The sequence below is a fragment of the Amia ocellicauda genome, chromosome 18 (assembly GCF_036373705.1).
Source record: "Amia ocellicauda isolate fAmiCal2 chromosome 18, fAmiCal2.hap1, whole genome shotgun sequence".
Taxonomy (NCBI): Eukaryota; Metazoa; Chordata; class Actinopteri; order Amiiformes; family Amiidae; genus Amia; species Amia ocellicauda.
Window position 1 is genome coordinate 11518695 of NC_089867.1, and position 20334 is coordinate 11539028.

At 39.7% G+C, this 20334-nt stretch overlaps 1 protein-coding gene across 1 annotated transcript in view; it reads right to left on the reverse strand.

Moving 5' to 3' along the window:
* Nucleotides 1–19086, reverse strand: part of stt3b (STT3 oligosaccharyltransferase complex catalytic subunit B) — a 53722-nt gene extending 34636 nt beyond the window's left edge. The window contains exon 1 of the mRNA XM_066691381.1: nucleotides 18602–19086. Within this exon, the coding sequence (XP_066547478.1) occupies nucleotides 18602–18852 (251 nt within the window). The 5' untranslated portion in view covers nucleotides 18853–19086. The remainder of the gene's footprint in view (nucleotides 1–18601) is intronic.
* Nucleotides 19087–20334: the final 1248 nt, after the last annotated feature.

Below are 20334 nucleotides of genomic sequence, written 5' to 3' on the forward strand. Positions count from 1 at the left end.
TGAACGGGAGTCCAGGTTATACATTTAATAGCGCTCTTAAATCATGAGAGGAGCCCAATTTCATAATGATGAGCTCAGCACTAAGCAAAGGAAGCATACAAATCTGCCGTGAAGCAAAGTTTTCAATTTGCCGGTAAAGTAAGGTTCCTATGTAAAAACATGTTACACAACACCTTTGGTGTTTGAATAAGTTAGTAGTTATCCAGTTTACCAAGTCAGGGCATTCTGGCAATCTGATTTGCTCTAATAAACTAAGCTAATCAAATGCAGAATGTGGGATTTTTAAATAATCTGTCATTTCAGTAGAACTCTATACTGATAGAAAGATCTAAATGTTTAGGACTAGAAGTAATGCAATCACACACTTATGAGAATCATGCGGAGAGAAAATGTAACTGTTTCAGACCTGTAAAGTGTGTACGGTAGAGCTTTTAAAAAGCCTTCTGAAACCTTCAGTCTCGTGTGATTTTCCATGAGGCAGCACCAGTGGGACAGAAAGTGTCCAAGTACATTCATATCCAAGGACTGACGGACTGTACCAGGAAGCATCCGTAATCCTGGAGCCCAGTATTACTAATCTAATCCACACAACGCACATTTCTAGTTTGTGTAAGGCAGAGGGCAGTTCTGTTTTGTGTTAATCCTACTATAGTGTTCTGTTCATTTATGGGATAATCAAGTTAGATTTTATGCAGACATCACATTAGCTTTAGATTTCTTCTGCAACTCATGCGTTCAGTCCAGATTAAAAGTTGTGTAATAGATGTGTAAATCCTACACTAACACATGATTGATGTGAGCACTCTCTTGCTGTTGATCAGTTCTGATTTCATTTCCAGGACAGTTACGCCAATAATACATTTGATTAAACCGGGTAAGGGTTGCCAAGGCTCAACAAATATACTAATATCAGGACATCAAAGACACTCATCCAAAACAACGAGCAAAAATAGCAGATTTAATTGGCAAATTTACAATTAATACTAAGCAAACAAACACCTTATTACAGCTGCATGCAATCTTTTCATTACTGATGAGAAAAATAGGCTTTCATGATTAAAGAAAAAAGGGGGGGGTTAGGGTTAGCAAAACATTAATCTATAGTAGACTGCTATACACTCACCTAAAGGATTATTAGGAAAACCATACTAATACTGTGTTTGACCCCCTTTCGCCTTCAGAACTGCCTTAATTCTACGTGGCATTGATTCAACAAGGTGCTGAAAGCATTCTTTAGAAATGTTGGCCCATATTGATAGGATAGCATCTTGCAGTTGATGGAGATTTGTGGGATGCACATCCAGGGCACGAAGCTCCCGTTCCACCACATCCCAAAGATGCTCTATTGGGTTGAGATCTGGTGACTGTGGGGGCCAGTTTAGTACAGTGAACTCATTGTCATGTTCAAGAAACCAATTTGAAATGATTCGACCTTTGTGACATGGTGCATTATCCTGCTGGAAGTAGCCATCAGAGGATGGGTACATGGTGGTCATAAAGGGATGGACATGGTCAGAAACAATGCTCAGGTAGGCCGTGGCATTTAAACGATGCCCAATTGGCACTAAGGGGCCTAAAGTGTGCCAAGAAAACATCCCCCACACCATTACACCACCACCACCAGCCTGCACAGTGGTAACAAGGCATGATGGATCCATGTTCTCATTCTGTTTACGCCAAATTCTGACTCTGCCATCTGAATGTCTCAACAGAAATCGAGACTCATCAGACCAGGCAACATTTTTCCAGTCTTCAACGGTCCAATTTTGGTGAGCTTGTGCAAATTGTAGCCTCTTTTTCCTATTTGTAGTGGAGATGAGTGGTACCCGGTGGGGTCTTCTGCTGTTGTAGCCCATCCGCCTCAAGGTTGTACGTGTTGTGGCTTCACAAATGCTTTGCTGCATACCTCGGTTGTAACGAGTGGTTATTTCAGTCAAAGTTGCTCTTCTATCAGCTTGAATCAGTCGGCCCATTCTCCTCTGACCTCTAGCATCAACAAGGCATTTTCGCCCACAGGACTGCCGCATACTGGATGTTTTTCCCTTTTCACACCATTCTTTGTAAACCCTAGAAATGGTTGTGCGTGAAAATCCCAGTAACTGAGCAGATTGTGAAATACTCAGACCGGCCCGTCTGGCACCAACAACCATGCCACGCTCAAAATTGCTTAAATCACCTTTCTTTCCCATTCAGACATTCAGTTTGGAGTTCAGGAGATTGTCTTGACCGGGACCACACCCCTAAATGCATTGAAGCAACTGCCATGTGATTGGTTGGTTAGATAATTGCATTAATGAGAAATTGAACAGGTGTTCCTAATAATCCTTTAGGTGAGTATATAGTTCCATAGTTAAAGCACAATGTGTCAGAAAAAGGTAGTACAAAAGACAAGGATTTTACATCAGCTTCTCTCCATTTTACCATTTGATTATCAACATGATCATCTGTGCTGCTTGTGCAATCACAGTCAATTAGAAAAATAATGCAACAAGCTCCATCCGGCCCTTCATATAAAACAGGTTTTTCCGGTGTAGGGTGACAGAGGCACTAGTGTCTGCAATTAAGCGTCTTCCACATGGCAAATGGATATTTTCCATTCAAAACAAAAACTGTGTACGAGTCAGTTTCATTTGGAAAGTCAATATTAAAACACTTGAGTTTGACGCATTTTTGTAAGATTGTAAATATTTTGCGCTCTCAAACTAAAGGCAGGCCGTACATATTGCAGCAGCGACAAAAGGGCAGCACCTTAATACAAAGTGTTTTTTGCATGCTTGTTCAAACAAATTAAACATTTTCACTAGAAGAAAAATCATCCAAAAGATATACAACTTTAGGAGGTACATGCCCTACATTACTACATTAAAAAGTCTAATTCAGAGTAATAAAATAAGTAAACGTCGTTTTGTTTTTTTCTGGAGCAAACATGCAGCTACAGGATGTGAATCTCTACAAGCAACACCGCCCATCTGACAGGAGACAGAGCTCAGAAAGTATATGACTTTAAAAGATCTCCTGCATTAAAGATACCAAATTAAAACAAATCGAGTCGTATTCATTACCAGCACAGCAAAACCAAGTCAAATCCTTCTTCCCCCTCAATCTAAAGGTTTCAATTACAGATTCGTAAATTAGGTCCCACTACTCTGTGCGATGCAGGAAACAAATCTGCTGGGTAAGGCTGCGCAGGTTACATAGTTTCACACAGCCTCGTTACAGAGGGATTGCTATTGTACTGTGCATTGAACATCTCAAGCAGATGAAATGCATCACAGCGACAATAACCCAGACAGCGAGGGAGAAGATTAGTTTAACAATATTTAGGGTTACGCAAATCAAAACTTTTACACAGAACCACCAGAAAAATGCACAATTCCAAATTTCTTTCCTATGCATTTGAAAGATCCAGTAATTACTGCAACTAGACACTTTAAAACAAGGCCTAGATATAGATCAGGATATACATATACATACACAAACACAAAGAGGACTCCGAAGCAATAACTCAGGTCCCTTGTCCATTCCAATCGAGAAAACTATCACTTTCACACTGCTAAATTCTTTCAACACCATAACTGTCAGATCCAGGATTCAAGCTCTCAACCAATCACAGAGGTCAACACTAGCAGCCCCGAGCTTCTCAGCCTACGTTCCTTCGCAGCATTTCAAAGCGATCAGCGGGTCAAGACATTGCTATGAATTGTACACCTACCTTCCCAAAGAATCAAATTATACCAACTGCACTGCAGCAGAGTGAGGAGACGGAACAGAACAACCTACTGAGGGGATCAAGCCAAGCTAATTTTTATTTATTGCTACCTGATGAAAATGAGCTTTTTATTTAATTATTTTTTATAGCACTGCATTATAAGCCAAAGGGTTACTTATTCAAGTCTGAAACTTGACCTCAATATCCAAAACAATCACCACTAAGACAAATCACAACAGCATAGTTTCAAGTAAAGATAGCAGAAGGGAGAGCAGGGAAAAAATGTGATTAGGAATTAAACTAGTTGCAGTAAAGACAGACTCATGAAGAAGCAGTAATACACATCTGCATCTGATATTTAGTCTGCATTGTTTAAGGACTAATCAGGGATTTAAAGGCAAACTCATAAATAAAGATGCCTCATTTTGAGGTTTTTCATCATGTCTACAGAAAGTAAATTATGGCTCTCCTGCTTCTAACAATGCAGGTCTGCTAAGCATGTCAGAAAGGCAATGGCAGCACAGCCCACACAAGTGCTGGGAATATTCTATAAGCACTGTGTTAAAAATTTGAAAGAAAAGCTGTGAAGTACAGGTAATAAATATATAAACATATGAATCTTGCTGTGCCACAGGAATGCAGTGGTGCTTTTTGAGTGTTCAAAAACAGGAAATTAATTCTGGCTTGCATATCTTTGCCTACTGTTAGGTTTCAGTTATTTACAAGATTTTTCATACAACCAGGTCTTTAACTGAATGTTCCCGTTGCAGTAAACAATATCTTGGATTGAAACGGACGCTAGCAGTGCGATGGGTGCTTTCGTTGAGTGTCCAGCTGACTACCACATAGTGGGCACATACTGGGAGACAGATGTCTGCAAGGCAAGGGCACATTTAAACAATGCCGGCATCAATCAAGCAGTCTTCAGGCATCAGTCTACCTTCAATTTATATGAAATACATAGAAACAAAGTTGTGTTCTGAAGCATTGGGAGGCACATGGTGAAAAACTTCATTTCAATAATATTTCCAAGAAGAGAAAAAAGGACATAAGAAAAATGTAAACCGTAGGAGGCCATTTAACCAATCACACACGTGTCAATTACGTAACCTACATGAATCCATGCACAGAAATGCACTGGGGATTACATTTCTACGATTAATCCGGCTTGCTGACTACCCATCCCCCACTATTCAAGTGCAATACTTTAAAACCTTCTCATGCATATCTTGCATGTAGATGGCTCAACCATTACCTCATAAAAATGGATCTGTATGCGTGATTACTGCTACATCAGTCATTTCCACATGAGAGTTGTGATTGGAGAGGGTAATACAGCTTTTCTCTAAAGCTAAAAACAGAGGGAGAAGATTCAAATTTACATTACAGTTTGCCGTAGATTATCTTGTGAAATGATGTGTTCAAAAGAATCTTCCAATTCAATATCTTCAAAACGACACTAACAGACAAATGCCATCTTCTTTAAAGGAAGTTTGCCTCCCCCGCATTTAAGGACCCGTTCAGCTGCGACTCCTTCACATTCCCCTGGTGTCAGAGTTTAAACATCATGTACACGGGGCGACCAGGAATCAGGAGGCTAATGAGATGTCAACTGCAGTCTTTCATCCACAGGAGAAAAGTCGTCAACAAAAATGATGAATTTCAAACAGGCAAGGCACACAAGGAGCCAATTTAATGGATCGTTCAATCCCCCCCGCACATTTAAAAACTCTGTAAAATAAATTATGTCTCTTTCTAGAAGATGGCAGTTCAAACTGTTATTAAACTGCAACATAAAGCAAATGTCCCTAAGGAACCATTTAATAACTTGTCTTTATAAAGTACAAACCTGTTTTTGACACAGTTGACCTCTTAATAGGGTAAATCTACTGTATAACACATGGAAAATATATATTACTATGAAAGCCACATTTCTGTGTTCTTAAAAGTACAAATTAGTTTGTACAATGTCCATAAGCCCTCTTTCAGTCTCAAAGATATAAAGACTCGTTAATGATGCAATTCATATTGTAATAAAGGAAAAGGAAGCTTTTTTCAGTTCCTGAAGATCTTATCATTAGATTGAGAGAGTAGATGAACAGATTATAAAGCAGCAGCTTCGTCCTTTTTATGCTAGTTTTTCAAGCAAGCTGCACGTTTAACAAGTAGCAAGAAAATATGGTAATTTATACTTGCATTGAAAAGCTCCATCTACTTTAAGATAGAGTTGATTGTTTACAGAAATACTTCACTTTAAGTTCACTGAAGTGCTAAAACAAGAGCTGAAAAAGATTATCATCCCACTTTTCATTTTGCATGTATGGTATGTAATTCGGTATTTTTGGCCCTCCATTTTGTACTCCCTTCAGCCAATAATATACAGTACGAAACTACACTGTGAAAGTAGGAAACTATACTCCTTTATTTTCTGCACACATTCTGTGGGATGCTGCAGCAAGCAGCTTTATTAAACCAGTCTTTATTTGGGAAGAAAAGGCAAGCACACAATGAGGAAACCTAGTGTGAAGATGAAAGAATGATGACAAGAAAAAAACAAAATACAATGGGGGAGAGAGGAGTGCATTCCATCCTTAATTTGAATACAAACTGCAAAAAATTACCATCATCAGGAAACTGCTGTGCTGTAAATTAGGTCAAGTTGTTTTAACCTTGTGGTAAAATGAATCAAGCTCTCAAACAGTACTATCTGTCCATTTCAAAATCGAGGCATGCTTTCTAAATCAGAATGGCTGAAAAAATACTGGGGATGAGACAAGAAAACCTCCAAAGAGTCACAGATTCAATCAGCACCCCAAAACATCTTCAATCACAGGCCACATCGAGGCTGAGGTGCATTTTACAATCAGATCACTCGACCAATAAATAATTCAGCCCCTTCCATCAATTGCACAAAGCAAAGTAAATAAAGGAAAGATCTCCATCGCCCGTTGTGTTTGCATATACAGAAGAGCACTGGAGGGAAAATAAAAATGATTACTAAGGAATATATCGCAGGGGTTTCTTCTACTCAGGGAAGCTGTTTTTTTCTCCATCAAGCTGCAGTAATGGCTTCAGGTTGGAGTGGTCATGGTCAGTGAGGCACAACCCATCTCGTTTTTTTCCTCTCTCATCTGTGAAGCAGGCCTGTCAATCTCCAGGCCTACAGTGCAAGGTCCTGTGGTATAATTTTCTCCAGCTTCAGCTCACTTCCATGCCCCACTATAGCAGAGGCACAGGAACACCAGATAAGTGACCTCGAACTGCACAAACACATTGAAATGGCCTACAAAAATGATCCAGGATTCAGACATATGCTGGTTTGAGTGCTTTAAAATAACAGGCAGCAGCTGTCTGCTGTGTGAAGTTTAATGGAAGCCAAAGTTGAAAGTTCACAGAGTTTGGGAGTTAAAATAATCGGCTCTCTGGTAATAGGTTTTCAGCCACAGGGCCTTTTTGGACAGATTACTACAAGATTAGGCTTGCTTATTAGAAGCACTAAAAACACTAAACAATGGCATCTTTCAATAAGCAATAATTGAAAATAATGTCAGAATCCCAATATTGTATTATTGATCTGCCTTTTGTGCACATCAAAATATAAATTTGCACAATGCCAATTCATTTAACTTCCAAACTGAAAGTCAAATTTTCTCTAAAATATGCTCGAAGGACTACTCCCCTTCACTGTATTCAACGTCTTTATTCAAATTATTTCTACATCATGATTTTTTTTTTCCCCCCTACAGCTAGATTCCCTGCATTTTCAATATTTATTTTTTGCACAGATCGGAAATGTAGAAACAATGGACAGGATGCAGTGACTGAACTTTTTCAATCTTTTCATGCTGACAAAATGTGTAAAGCAGCAAGTCATACCATTCTAAGTCATTTTAACTACTTAACCGTTTGATTGAGCTCTTAAGCTTAAACTTAAGGCATGCCAACTTTGTGAAATAAAACAAGTGCCTTATATATCGCCTCTGAATTCAACCAACACCAATTTTGACTTAACATCAGTTCTTACACTGCAGATAGTTGCCACTGCATTAAGCTTTTAAATAAGCATTTTGAATCCTTGCATCGTTAAACAAAAGTGTTCTACTGTAAAGCATTTAGTCTTCTTCAAATCTGAAACCTTGTAGAACAGGAATGTCATCTTTTTAAACTGAGCAGGTGTGAAGTAATCACACATGCATAAATACATAAACTATATTGACAACTATACAACAGAGGTCACCAAAGCAGCAATTTTTACATAAACTGTATGTATTACTTGCTTGAAAGCTACAGCAACCTAATTAGAAATTCCATGAATGTGTTTTCTGAATAAAACGATGCAAACATGTGGAAGATTTTATATCTATATATAGGATGTTGTGACAAAACCTGTGAAGATGTATACATTGAATTGTACTGATTGCATAAGTGTTCAGGCCCAGAAGTCAGTACTTGGTGGAACTACATTGGCAGCTATAGAAATCTTTTTTGGATATGCTTGACAGTTGGGATGGTGTTGACTGGGTGATGTGCTGTGTTGGGCTTGTGCCTGATGTAATGCTTTGATATTTGTCAACTTATTTACATATCAGTACATCAGTTTGGACTAGATTGTGTAGACTCTAAATATAAAGTCCTAGTTCAAAGTTTTATGATTGCAACGGAAATCTTTCACAGAAAAATGTCTAAATGTGAAGCAGTTAATAGCAAAAATGCATCAAATTAACAAATCATTAATTACCCGGTTAGATTGACACCAAATCCTGCCTGCTGGTTATAGTAACTACCACCGAGTGAAATGTAGCAGATACAAAAAAAAGCACAACTGTCAATGAATACATTGACATGCTTTTTGCACATCGTGAGGGTGACAGATGGATTTCGGTAGCAATGCAATCATCCCTTTGAGTTCAAGGTACAAAAGCACCTTCAAGACTGACTTTAACAGGAAGCCCCATAACCAAAACAGCGTAGGGAGAACCCACATTATGTAAAATGCTAAGAAATTGTGAATACAATAGGATAAGATTCTTGCTTTACTCAAAATTCATTTTAAACATTAAGGCATTACATTCCAAAATTTCTCTTCCAAAAATGTTTTTGTCCCCTTCACTCAACACTGCAGACATTTATTTATTCCTTCAACAGTCAAATCAAGTTTATATAAGGAGGAAAACGACTTGATAAAAATAAAATCAAGATTAAGAAGCATTTCAACTGAGGTAATATCTGACTAGTCCTCTGGTGTAGAAAGTGTTGAAAGACAGGAGTGGAGCTGGCACCTGTCCAGTTTGCCTCAAGCTGGATGTTTAAGCTGCAAATGTCAGGAGATGTCAGCCTCTAGCACTACTCCGGACAATTCACACATTGTGTTAGCTTTGGAAACTTTCGCTGTAACCAATGATTTGCCTAACAATCTAAAACCAAGTTATGCATTCTTTCAGACAGTAGATCCACCCATCAGCCGCCTGCAGACCTTACCTTGTCCTTAGTGGAAAACACAAGTGGAGAATTCAAGCACCTCTGCTCATCATCACAAAACCCGGCTTTTTGTTAGAAAGGAACATACGAACTGCAGCAATATAAACAAATACATCAAGGATGGGGTCACCTAATGACAACCTCAAAACTAAATATGCCTGGCCTACACAGTGCCTTTTGTAAATTAAATTATACCTGACACACTTAATGATCAGAGGATTAAAATAAAAATAAAAACTTAGGGTGTTATGCATCAGGAAAGTGTAATGCTGAATCTCATCTCTAGATCAGATCTGCAATACTTTGCAATGTAGGACACAGAAAATAGTGCGTCTAGCCAAAGAGGTGGAGGGGGGTGGGGGGGTGGAAACAAACTGCTGAAGATCCATCAGTTGGATGTCAGGTTTACAGAAATTTGGGTGTTTCAATCACAGCAATTCTCGAACATGTCAATCACAAAGGACAAATTCTTAATGTGATTGCTTCAGCGCAGAGCTACACAAGAAGAAGGGGTTATCACCTGACAAAACTGACAGCCATAGTTATAATGAAGTGATGAAATTGAAGTGCATCATATAAAACACAAATTCAGAGCATAAGTAAACAAAAACTACCTTCACATCTTTAAATTGAAGACGGGAGGAGAAGGAGGATTAAGGAACCGCATGAAATTTACTCGCTAAGCAGTGGTTCAAGGATTTATTTTAAACATTAAACATTTTAAATAAACTAAAAATATATATACAAAATGTATCTACTTGATTATTTCTAACACTTGGTAGGGAAAACAAAAAAAGGTGAAAGCATGAAAGTCATATGCATAGTAGCTGTGGAGGACAGAGCACAAACCTTAAAGATACCTCACCCAGAAAACTAAAACAAGAACAGTTCAGGATTCATTCATTCAGGGAAAAAAAGTAGCTTATAGGTTTCATTAAAAACATCAGTCCTTTCAAATATGCTCATTCAAGATCACATTGCAGCATTGCAGAGTGGGCCTAACCCACTCATCGGTCCCAGAGGCAGCTACTACATATTGCCACTTAAGTTGCACACTGAAGTGTTGCCGAGCAGTAAGAAGCTCGAGAGGTATTTTTTTCAAAGCGACATTGCTCTTTGTTGAGTTTATTTAGCCTGCATACTTATTTGCAAGTCAAAATGTTCAAACAAATTCAATTGTTTACTGTAGAGACAGCCAAGTTCAGCTGATGTGACAGCAGAGCAATTCATTCAGAGGCAGCGAAATCTACATAGTTATTTCATTTGTGAATGCTCCTGGGGTGGATTTAACCCTCTGATATGAGATGTGTTTTGTCTGCTGTAGCAGGTTACTGCCAGTCTGAATAAAACGGAGATGTGGGTGAGATAACTCGTGAGGCTGAAACATTTCAAAATGAACTTGACAAGCCGATTAAGATAAATGTCCTGGCTTTTTGAAGAAAATGCAGCAAGAAAGGGTTTAAGAAGACAATTCTTTAAAAAGGAGCACTTTTTTTTTTAAACCGGAAGAATTACCGATAATGAGGTAAGTTCATTCGCTCTGAATGACCCACTGATTTTTGCAAGTGATGCACAAGACAGCCTCACTTACACTTTGCATTCAAAAGATTAAAATAAAATATTTAGAAGTCAGTCACATTAAGCATTACACAATGTTTGGGAAAAGCAAAAAAATATAAAACTCGGCAGCTTTAATTGTGATATGAAAATGTCGTGAAAGTTCTACCTGAACCTTCACATTCTGAGTTTTGAAAAATACACCGTCATGGCGAATGGATTGACTGACTTTGCCATTGAAAGTAGTGACCAGGAGCTGTTTAGTTTGATTCATACAAGTTCATTCCTACTGAAGATTTAAGCAAATTCATAAATAATTATGAATTTGCACCAAAAAAAACTTGACAAACATTTCAATACAAATTTCAAAAGGCAGCTGTAAGGGATGTATGAATACCCCCACCCCAGTAAATGGTCTTTGGATAATTTAAAACAGAAGTAATAATTAATGAAAGCTCATCTGTTTTTGACTACGTACAGTGAAGAAAAAAAAAAAAAAAAAAAGTAACTGCTTTGTTATTAATTTAAGATCCATAAATTTTACATGGAAACATGGATAAGGATCAGTGCAGCTAATATTGCAAAGAAAGTCTAGCTATCAAGAACTGGTATCCAGAGCAACAAAATACTCGGTGTCAGTTCCTGAAAGAACTTTCCAACAATTAAAAAACACCGCTGCTCTCTGAATACTGCAGTGATGTACAGTAATTGCCTTCAGTCGCATGACTGGCTCAGATTCCAGCCCTATCATTTGAAACCACTCAAATCGTTATGACTAGACGGAGAAGCCTAACAGTCATGTCCAAATATTTACAGCTATAGGTAGATATCATGTCAATACATTACAACTGAAAATTGAATACATTTATTAAAAGCTTAAAAGAAGCAACAACTTCACATTAAATTCAAGCTACCAAGGTCTACTACCTTGATTCCTGAAAGATACACATATCCCACAAAACCCTGTATTGTGATTGTAAGCAGACCGAAGACAGTGGGGGAAACACTCAAATTTACAAAGGGCAGAAATACAAATTCTAGTAACACGAAAATTACAGCACTAATTGCAACAACAAAAAAATACAATACAAATGCAAAACAATCTGCATACCTTAAATCTAAGTTTTTCATGATTTTATACTATAAGAACTATTAGAATATTAACTGTATTGACATGAGATGGGTACAGAAAACACGGTGCCGGGAAGGTCGTGTGCAGCCTGGGTCCAGTTGTCAAGGCTGTTAAGTTTTGTTAATTAAGCCATCAAGGAGACAGTGTCCTTTGCTGCTCTATAAACTCTGAGCTTCTTGAAATCCCTGAAATGAGCCAAAACACTGACACACTGAAGACTGGAGGGGGTTGAAACACTATCACCTAAATTATTTATTTTTAATAGACATGCAGGGGAGATACACTTACGTATTTTTAATTAATTAACTAAAGAACAGACATCTCATTCATTCACTAATAACTGCTATGCTCACTTATTGCACAAACAATCTCCCCTGTGAATTAATCTCCTCTGTTGATGTACTTTTCAAAAGAACAATGTCATCTTCAGTTTTTCAAACAGGCGTGGGCAGAGTAGATTTCAGGTCCATGAAAAGTATAATTACTATAGGAGTAAGAGCGCGAAATGCCAACAATGCCGATTTGATAACAGCTCAAAGTTGCTTGTATGATAAAACTAATCTGGAAGAGTGCAATGCATCTTATGTATACACTACAACAGACACATAAAACCGTGATATTAGAACCCATAGGACCTTTCCTTTAATCTGCATCCATAGCTCAATAAAGTCAAACTCAACTATACAAAATCGGATCCAACAACAGAACGAGGCAGACTGCATTCAGCACAGTCAATTGAGATTAAACAAAACTCTGGCAGGGGTCTCTCCTTACTGCATCTTTCTACCAGCAAGATATGAAGTGGAAACCAGCAAATCTACAATACACATGCCAGAGTCTACAAGCACTAAATAGGATTCATCTGCATGTTGCCAACTTGCTTAAAATAAACATTTCAAACCTACAGCTTTTCTGCAACAATACTAGGACTCCAAAGCTCAATATTTATCTGCACTTCATGCTCAGCAGTGCAAGGTTGTTATCAAACCTTTATAATGTTTGTTTTAAATCTTGAATACACAGACATGCAGCATTTGCGGGCAGCAACGGTGCACATTTAGTATTTAAATTTCATAATTCTAGGAATGGAAAAAGGCAATTTATTTTCTGACTTGTTCCACTGAAGAGATCTGAATTGAACCCACCTCAAATATTGCATTAATGTCTGCAAGTATTAAAAAAAAAAAAAAAAAAAAAAAAAGTGTATTTCACAATCAATGCTTCCTCTGGAGAAACGACCATGACAGTAAGTCAATATTTAGTTGGGACAAAAGCTGAAGGTGCAAGCAGGTCCATGGCACTTAAGCATCCATTTCACAAAACCCCAAGGTATTCATTTCAAACAGCTACTCTGCAGAACAATAGAACAGGTCAATCACTCGCATTCATATTTATTTTCTCTTGTACACTGTCCTGCCATCTCTAATCCATTCATATATTTCCTAAGGTCAGGTTTTTCACCCTGGATAAAATAACAAAATTCACAGGGGTGTTAAAATGACAAATAGACGGGTCCACTTTGACTAAGCACACATTCCCTAAACATTCATAATGTAGTAATGACAAAACAAGTGCAGTAATATATTTATAATATTCATGGAAAATTATAAAGCTTAGCCCAAGATGCCTCAAACCACAGCTTCTGAAACTAGTAGATCAGTATATTCTCTCAACGAAATTAAGAAGGCATATATAAACTTTTGTGATCAAAGGGCAATTCTCAGAGCGTGTGTAGGAGGACATTTGCTGGACAGATATGTTTGTAATATTGCTCATTAACAATATGCTAGACTTGGCCAGTCTCTCCAGAGATCGTGCAGCAGGATGCTCAAATCTTGTCTGCGGCAGCGATCCCTCGTATTCTGACCAACATTCTTGTCCTAGATTGACTGTCCCTGATCACTAGATGGGAGAACTGGCTGAAGGCTGAAGCTAATTTGGTAAAGAACAGTTGATTCTCTGCCACCCCCCCACCGCCCCCCAAGACACCATCACACACATCTTTCATTTGAAGAGCTACAAATCAGCAGCAGCCAAATTCCAAAGATATGCTTTTATCTCTACTGGACCAAAGAAGAGTGCCTTTATGTTAGGTGAACAATAAATCACTACACGTGGACAATGAATGACACTAACATGCAACACTGTGGCTCTGGAGAACATAACGTGAGGATTAAATCTGGCAGCAGTAAAACCGCATTTTGCCAACTGACAGGGGAACAGAAGACGGGCCTTACCAGCCAAGACACTACCTGAACAAGGCCACACATCGGGCATCAGAGCTGTGGGAAAGGCCTGCTGTATCTCCCTGGCCCTGCATGTTCCGACTTTGGCAATAATATTAACACACATTCATCCTTCCCTCATTTGTCTCTGGATTCAGGCCAAAGGGTTTTACACAACGCAGTGACCTTCCCCTCCCCCCTGCAATCACCAAAATTTACAATTACCAGCGAATCCCATTAATAATCACCTGTCACTTTTGTCATTTTCCTTCAAAGCTGAACATGTGGCTTATGAAGTACGCAGGTAGCACAGCTCTCAATAGGCCAGTTGTATTGTGCACACTTTAAACCCAGTTGAGGAGGTATCTGTAATTGGGGGGGACTGCCACTGCCGATTCAGCACAAGTATCTCAAATGAAGCACCTATTAAATCAAGGCTTATCTGAGGAAAGGAAGCGGCTTCTTATGGTTTTTTTTTTATGGGTAGGTAACAAACACAGCACCCTTCGACACTCTCTGCATTCATAATTTATCACATGCGACTAACACCGTATACAGCACTACTGCTAGGGGAGGGAACGTTGAACGGCGTGAAGGGAAAAAACAGAAACTACATTAATGACTTGCATTGTAGGACGACGCTACTTCCATTACAATAATCCCTCAGCCACTTCTGTATGCAAATTGTTCTCCTAGTTGGATTTCTCAGGCGATTCTCTCACTTGCAGCCTCTTCTTGCTTGCTCAGCGCCACTGTTGTTCCAGATGCCCCGAAAGGTATTTGTCACAGTACCAGCGAACAGATAGACATTGGTGGACGCTAGGGATGCAGAAAGTTAATTATATACCAATCTCACCCGGATTTCAAAACAAAACTCATGACACACTCAGTTCTTAACCCTTATACACGACACAAATTCTACAGCCGTCACATACAGCTCTGCTAAATCTCCCCTCCATCTGGCCGTATAGCAAGTGTTTGGTAGTGTGAAAAAGTCCAGTATTTGACGTGTATATAGTGTGCTTACACTATGCCAAAATAATTATGACTGTAAGCATCATATACATCAATATATAGTGACCTATTAATTCTACACATTCCAATGTGTTAACGCAGGATTACATTTTCAACATTTAGTAATGTACTAATTTACATGTATTAATAAGTAATATTACTTGTCATATTTTAGTGAGAAATGTAATGGTCCTACAATGTATATAGATTTTCCCTTAATCAGCTTTAAATTACAGTTGATCAAGGTTAAAATGAGTATGCCTGAATGTGGAGGAAATGTTACATTGAACATATATTTAGGAATTAATACATCAACTGTGTATTGATAGAGAATCTAGAAGTTTTTTTTTGTTTTTGTTTTTTAAAGTATGTAGGAACCAATTTCTTCAATTTTTCCAAATTAAAATGTAATATTTAAAACACTAAATTGACATAACAGCTCTTCATTCAGTCTGTCATTATAGAAAAATCTATCTATTCAAGTCCAAGGTCTAGTATTCGTCATGGACTGCTGTCAAAGTGTTGCTTTAATGAACACAGACCTGGATTATTTTTGTTATTCACAGAATATAATGGTTAGATAAATGAATGAGGATTTCTCTACCTTCGTTTCATGTTCAGTTTGCTTTGAGTGCACAATCACAAATCAAAGGAATGTTCTTGGAAGAAGCAACTGCAGTTGCAGCATCTGTTGTACTGACACGAGTACAGAATACACCTGTTATGTATTGAAAGCAAACGTTGGCTTCTCCTCACTTTTACAAGTATATGCTGTTAAGTGCCAATTATTTGGGCATTTTACCTTGCATCTGTAGTGCCTTTTAATGCACTTGAATGAGTGATATTACACTATGTAAATAAATAAATGCAATACTACAGGAGGTTCATGTATTTTGCACTTTGAGAACTCCTTGGAACCAACTAGTATGATTCTGGAATGTGGTTTTGCGCAGATTCCATAGGATCTCTGATTCATTGGAGATTTTAAGAGATCAAAAGCATAAAGAAGAAATGCTTTAAGCACATCTTTAGAACTCCTGCTTCGGCCATGACCCTCCATACTGGGAATGAGATTTCAGAACATACAGAGAAGAGAGGCACAGTTCTCTCTATTATGTCCATAAACTTCCCGCTATATTTTGGCAATACAGTCTAGAGCACCATTTTACTCAAGCAGAATATTTCATATTGAGGGAAGATTTCTGACTGACGAATAAACATTTCTGAACGCTCCTGCCGCCCCCAAAGAAAACTGAAGCCTACATCCCAAATTCCATCTTTTCACTCCATGTTCAGTGGTTCTGAAATGATGAAAATGAAATCATAATAAAAATCAATAATTCCACCAATGGCCTATCTTGGCTGCGAGCCAGACTGATATGTGCTGCAAGGCCAGAGATTCATGGTTTGTTGCAGAAGATCCTCAGTAAACAGCTATCGGAAAATAACCCACACTGTTAGTGACACATGAGTGGTGGTTCAGATGATGTTTTCCTAGTAGGAGTTTTGAATGACACTGAATTCAACAGCAGCATAAAATTAGGAAATGCATTCTATTTTCAAGTTATGCGTAATGCATTTAACATTTGGCCCCAAACATATATATTGATATGGGGGGGGGGGGGGGGTAAGGCAGTCATTTTCCTTTTATTGTAAATAACGTGATATACAAATAATACATTACATTTCCCAGGCCGATCATTTAACTCCCTGTCTAAGTGTCGAACTGAAGCACTATGAATATTGCAAGGGTTTGATCAGCTCGGGGATCACCACTTCAGCTGGGGAAGGGGAGATTACCAGCCCATCTTTTTATTTTATTTATATATAAATATACAGCAAATACAAAACTCTACAAAGTCATGGCATGGCTCCTAGCACATACCAGACCTGCACTTCTACCATTAAAAGCTTGAGGTTGGACAAGGATATCAGAGGACGAGCTTAAGTGTGGAAAACCTGAAATAATTGCAACAAGAAACCTTTTCAAGTGAATGCCTGGTGAAATAAATGAGATGGTCGTTGAGTGCCAAAGCAAGCCCAGAAATGATCTCGGAAACTAAGAAAATTCACAAATGTTCCTTTTCTTTTACATAAAATGATACTACCAAGGAGACTTTCCTTTTAAATTAACATGTACAATAAGTCATACTACACCACTGATTACATTATCAGATGCTCTTTTGAATTTGGCAAAAACTGCAGATGCCTCTGTATTCCAGAGGAGTGTGGGGGGGGGGGGGGGGGGGAGAGAAATAGTTTCCTATACTAAAATGATGCATTTTATATTTCAGGCTCATGCACATTCTTCCATTTGGTGTTGCACAAAAGACTGAGTACAGTATTACACAACAACAATGTGGGTATCCATGCTCAACAAACCACACAGCATATTTTTCCCCATATGATTTGATGGTCTAGACAGCTAAGCCAACTTCAAACTGTTTTACTTCCTCAACTGCAAAGCACCTTACATTAAAATAACACAGCATGTACTTAATTTGATTAACACTGGCCTTAAGGGGGGGGGGTAACGATTTAGAACTGGCTGCATTGGCAAAAATAACAAGCTGGGAAGCAACTCGTCTCTAGTGTTTTGGGTAGTAATAGGCATAATTACAGGTAAACCCTTATTTTATTAGGCAGCGCGCCGAGCATGTGCTCACCCAAGCTAATTGCAGAAATGCTCACTTCTGTTGCTCCTGAGCATTTGAGAAGAAAGACTAAAAACAACTGACTGTGAAGCTCATTCATGAACACAAACCTGCAAGCTCAAATGCCACAGAACAATACAAGATGCACACAATGAACCTGTGCACGGACACATTAGCTACCAATGTCTACCTCCTGGAGCGGATATTATAAAACAGTCATGCTGTTTCTTTCTGCATCCTTCATGTGAAATTCAGTGCTGATCCTGACTCAGTTTAATACATTCAGCAGGTGAGTTAAACCTACTACAGCAGCTGGATCATGCAAGGAATAAACGCTGCAAAAACCTCGGCGCTTCCGGGTTCAGCTGCCCCTGTCAGATTCAGTTTAGAGGGTTACATAAACGCCACGCTGCTCTACGCCTCGGACAGTGCGCTGCAGCGCCACTACTACCACATGCACAGTGCAAACAATCATAAACCGAAAATCATGTCAGATACACAGGCGATCATGGTTCACGGTGGTATGTTAATAAACTACAGCTTTGCCAGTTGCAGTTGCATCACTTCGGCACATCTGCTGTGTCTGTCCTCAATCGATGAACGAAGACGCACTGGCCTTATGGATGCCGTGTGCAGCAAACGCCTTCCAACAAGTTAAAGCAACTCGCAACTCTGCCTTTCATTCCCGTGAATTAACGCATCTCTCTCGGAGTTGGCTCGAGAAGGACCACGGTGAAGTTGCGGGCACCTGCAAGAGCGGCGATCGCAAGCTGTTGCGTTTCAACCGGTGCCCAAATCCCCCCGCGGCTCCATCGCCCGGCAGGCTACTCACCAAGGGTCAAACTCGTGGATGATGCTCTCGAAGCGGATGACGGCGAAGAGCCTCGAACTGAAGCCCGCCAGCCAGGCCAGGAAGAGGATCGTGAACGACAGCAAGGACTGCCACCCAGCCGGCTGGGTGAGACCGCCGGACAGGCCTCCTCCTCCGCCGGCGGCGTTGGGCCGACTGTGACCCGGGAACGAGCCCCCGGCGTTCGCGGAAGCTTTGTGCTTGCCGTCGGTGACTGTATGCTGCTCCGCCATGTTCTGCGTGATCCACGGCGTATGTGGACTGGAAAGAGAGCCCCCCCCCCCCCCCGTCAGTGTCTCTTCACTGCCGTGCCGTGCTCTCTATCCCTCGCAAAGGCCCTCCGGTCCCCCGTATCCTCTTGATAACTCCACCGGTGTTTATTTGCAACGACACAGTTTGCACAGTAACATACCAGCTGGGATCAGACACTCCAGCACAGGCGACTGTCTGAATCAGCGGGGGGAGCAAGAGGGAGGGAACCGCCGGCCTAACAGGAAGCGCTTTCCACCTCTCACAGCGCGACAGGTACCGCGGGGTGGACACAGACGCTCGCCACTCGCAGCCAATCCAGCATCAGCACGGGGATAACTGACAGCTCTCTCCACCAATGGGACGCAAGCTACAGGGGATTACTGGAAGGCGCACAATTGGGAAGATGCGTTTTCTCTGGCCAATCACATGAGCCTTTTGACAGTGATTGACTGTCTTATTACCCAATGAGCAGCCAGGAATCGTAGAGAGCGCGTAATGGATCTCCCGGCCAATGAAATAAATGAATTCCAATCCTCATGCGAAACTGTTAAAGGCAAAGAGTTCACATTAATAGCATCAGTGAATGATGGTTTTGATTAATGATTTTTAAAAGATATTTTACATACGCCATTCGGGTGCTGAGAATGCTATTTCTCTTATGCAAGATGCAATTAAAACACATGTATTTATTCTAAATTTGCAATGACGTGCATGTTTTTAAGCTACGTAAGAATCTTGATAACTACAACCCCAAACTTAAAAATGAGACTGGTCTATGTAGATCATTTCAGGAGGGTAATAGGGAAATATCAACAGGTAAAGAATGCAGTATTCATTCACTGTTGTTTTTATTTTTATTTTTTTACTGTCTTTTCTAAAATGTTATGGTCATGCATAAATTCAAGTTTTTGTAGCCTGCATATTAATTTGTCTTTACCAGTATTAAACAAGGTGAATCAGTTAGTGTGAACTGAAATTATTTCCCTGAAATGGAAGCTGTGTCGTTGTTAGTAGGAAGTACTTTGTTCAAGTAAGTTCCTGTTTCTCTTCCTTTTTGTGCTCAGTTGCTTTGTCTGGAACGTAAGCAGAGCTGTATTGCAAGCAAATGCAGTTCCTGACATGCACACCGATCAGCCATAACATTATGACCACCTGCCTAATATTGTGTAGGTCCCCCTTTTGCCGCTAACAGCCCTGACCCGTCGTGGCATGGACTCCACTAGACCTCTGAAGGTGTGCTGTGGTATCTGGTACCAAGACGTTAGCAGCAGATCCTTGAAGTCCTGTAAGTTGCGAGGTGGGGCCTCCATGAATCGGACTTGTTTGTCCAGCACATCCCACAGATGCTCGATTGGATTGAGATCTGGGGAATTTGGAGGCCAAGTCAACACCTTGAACTCGTGATTCATCAGACCAGGCCGCCTTCTTCCAGTGCTCCGTGGTCCAGTTCTGATGCTCACGTG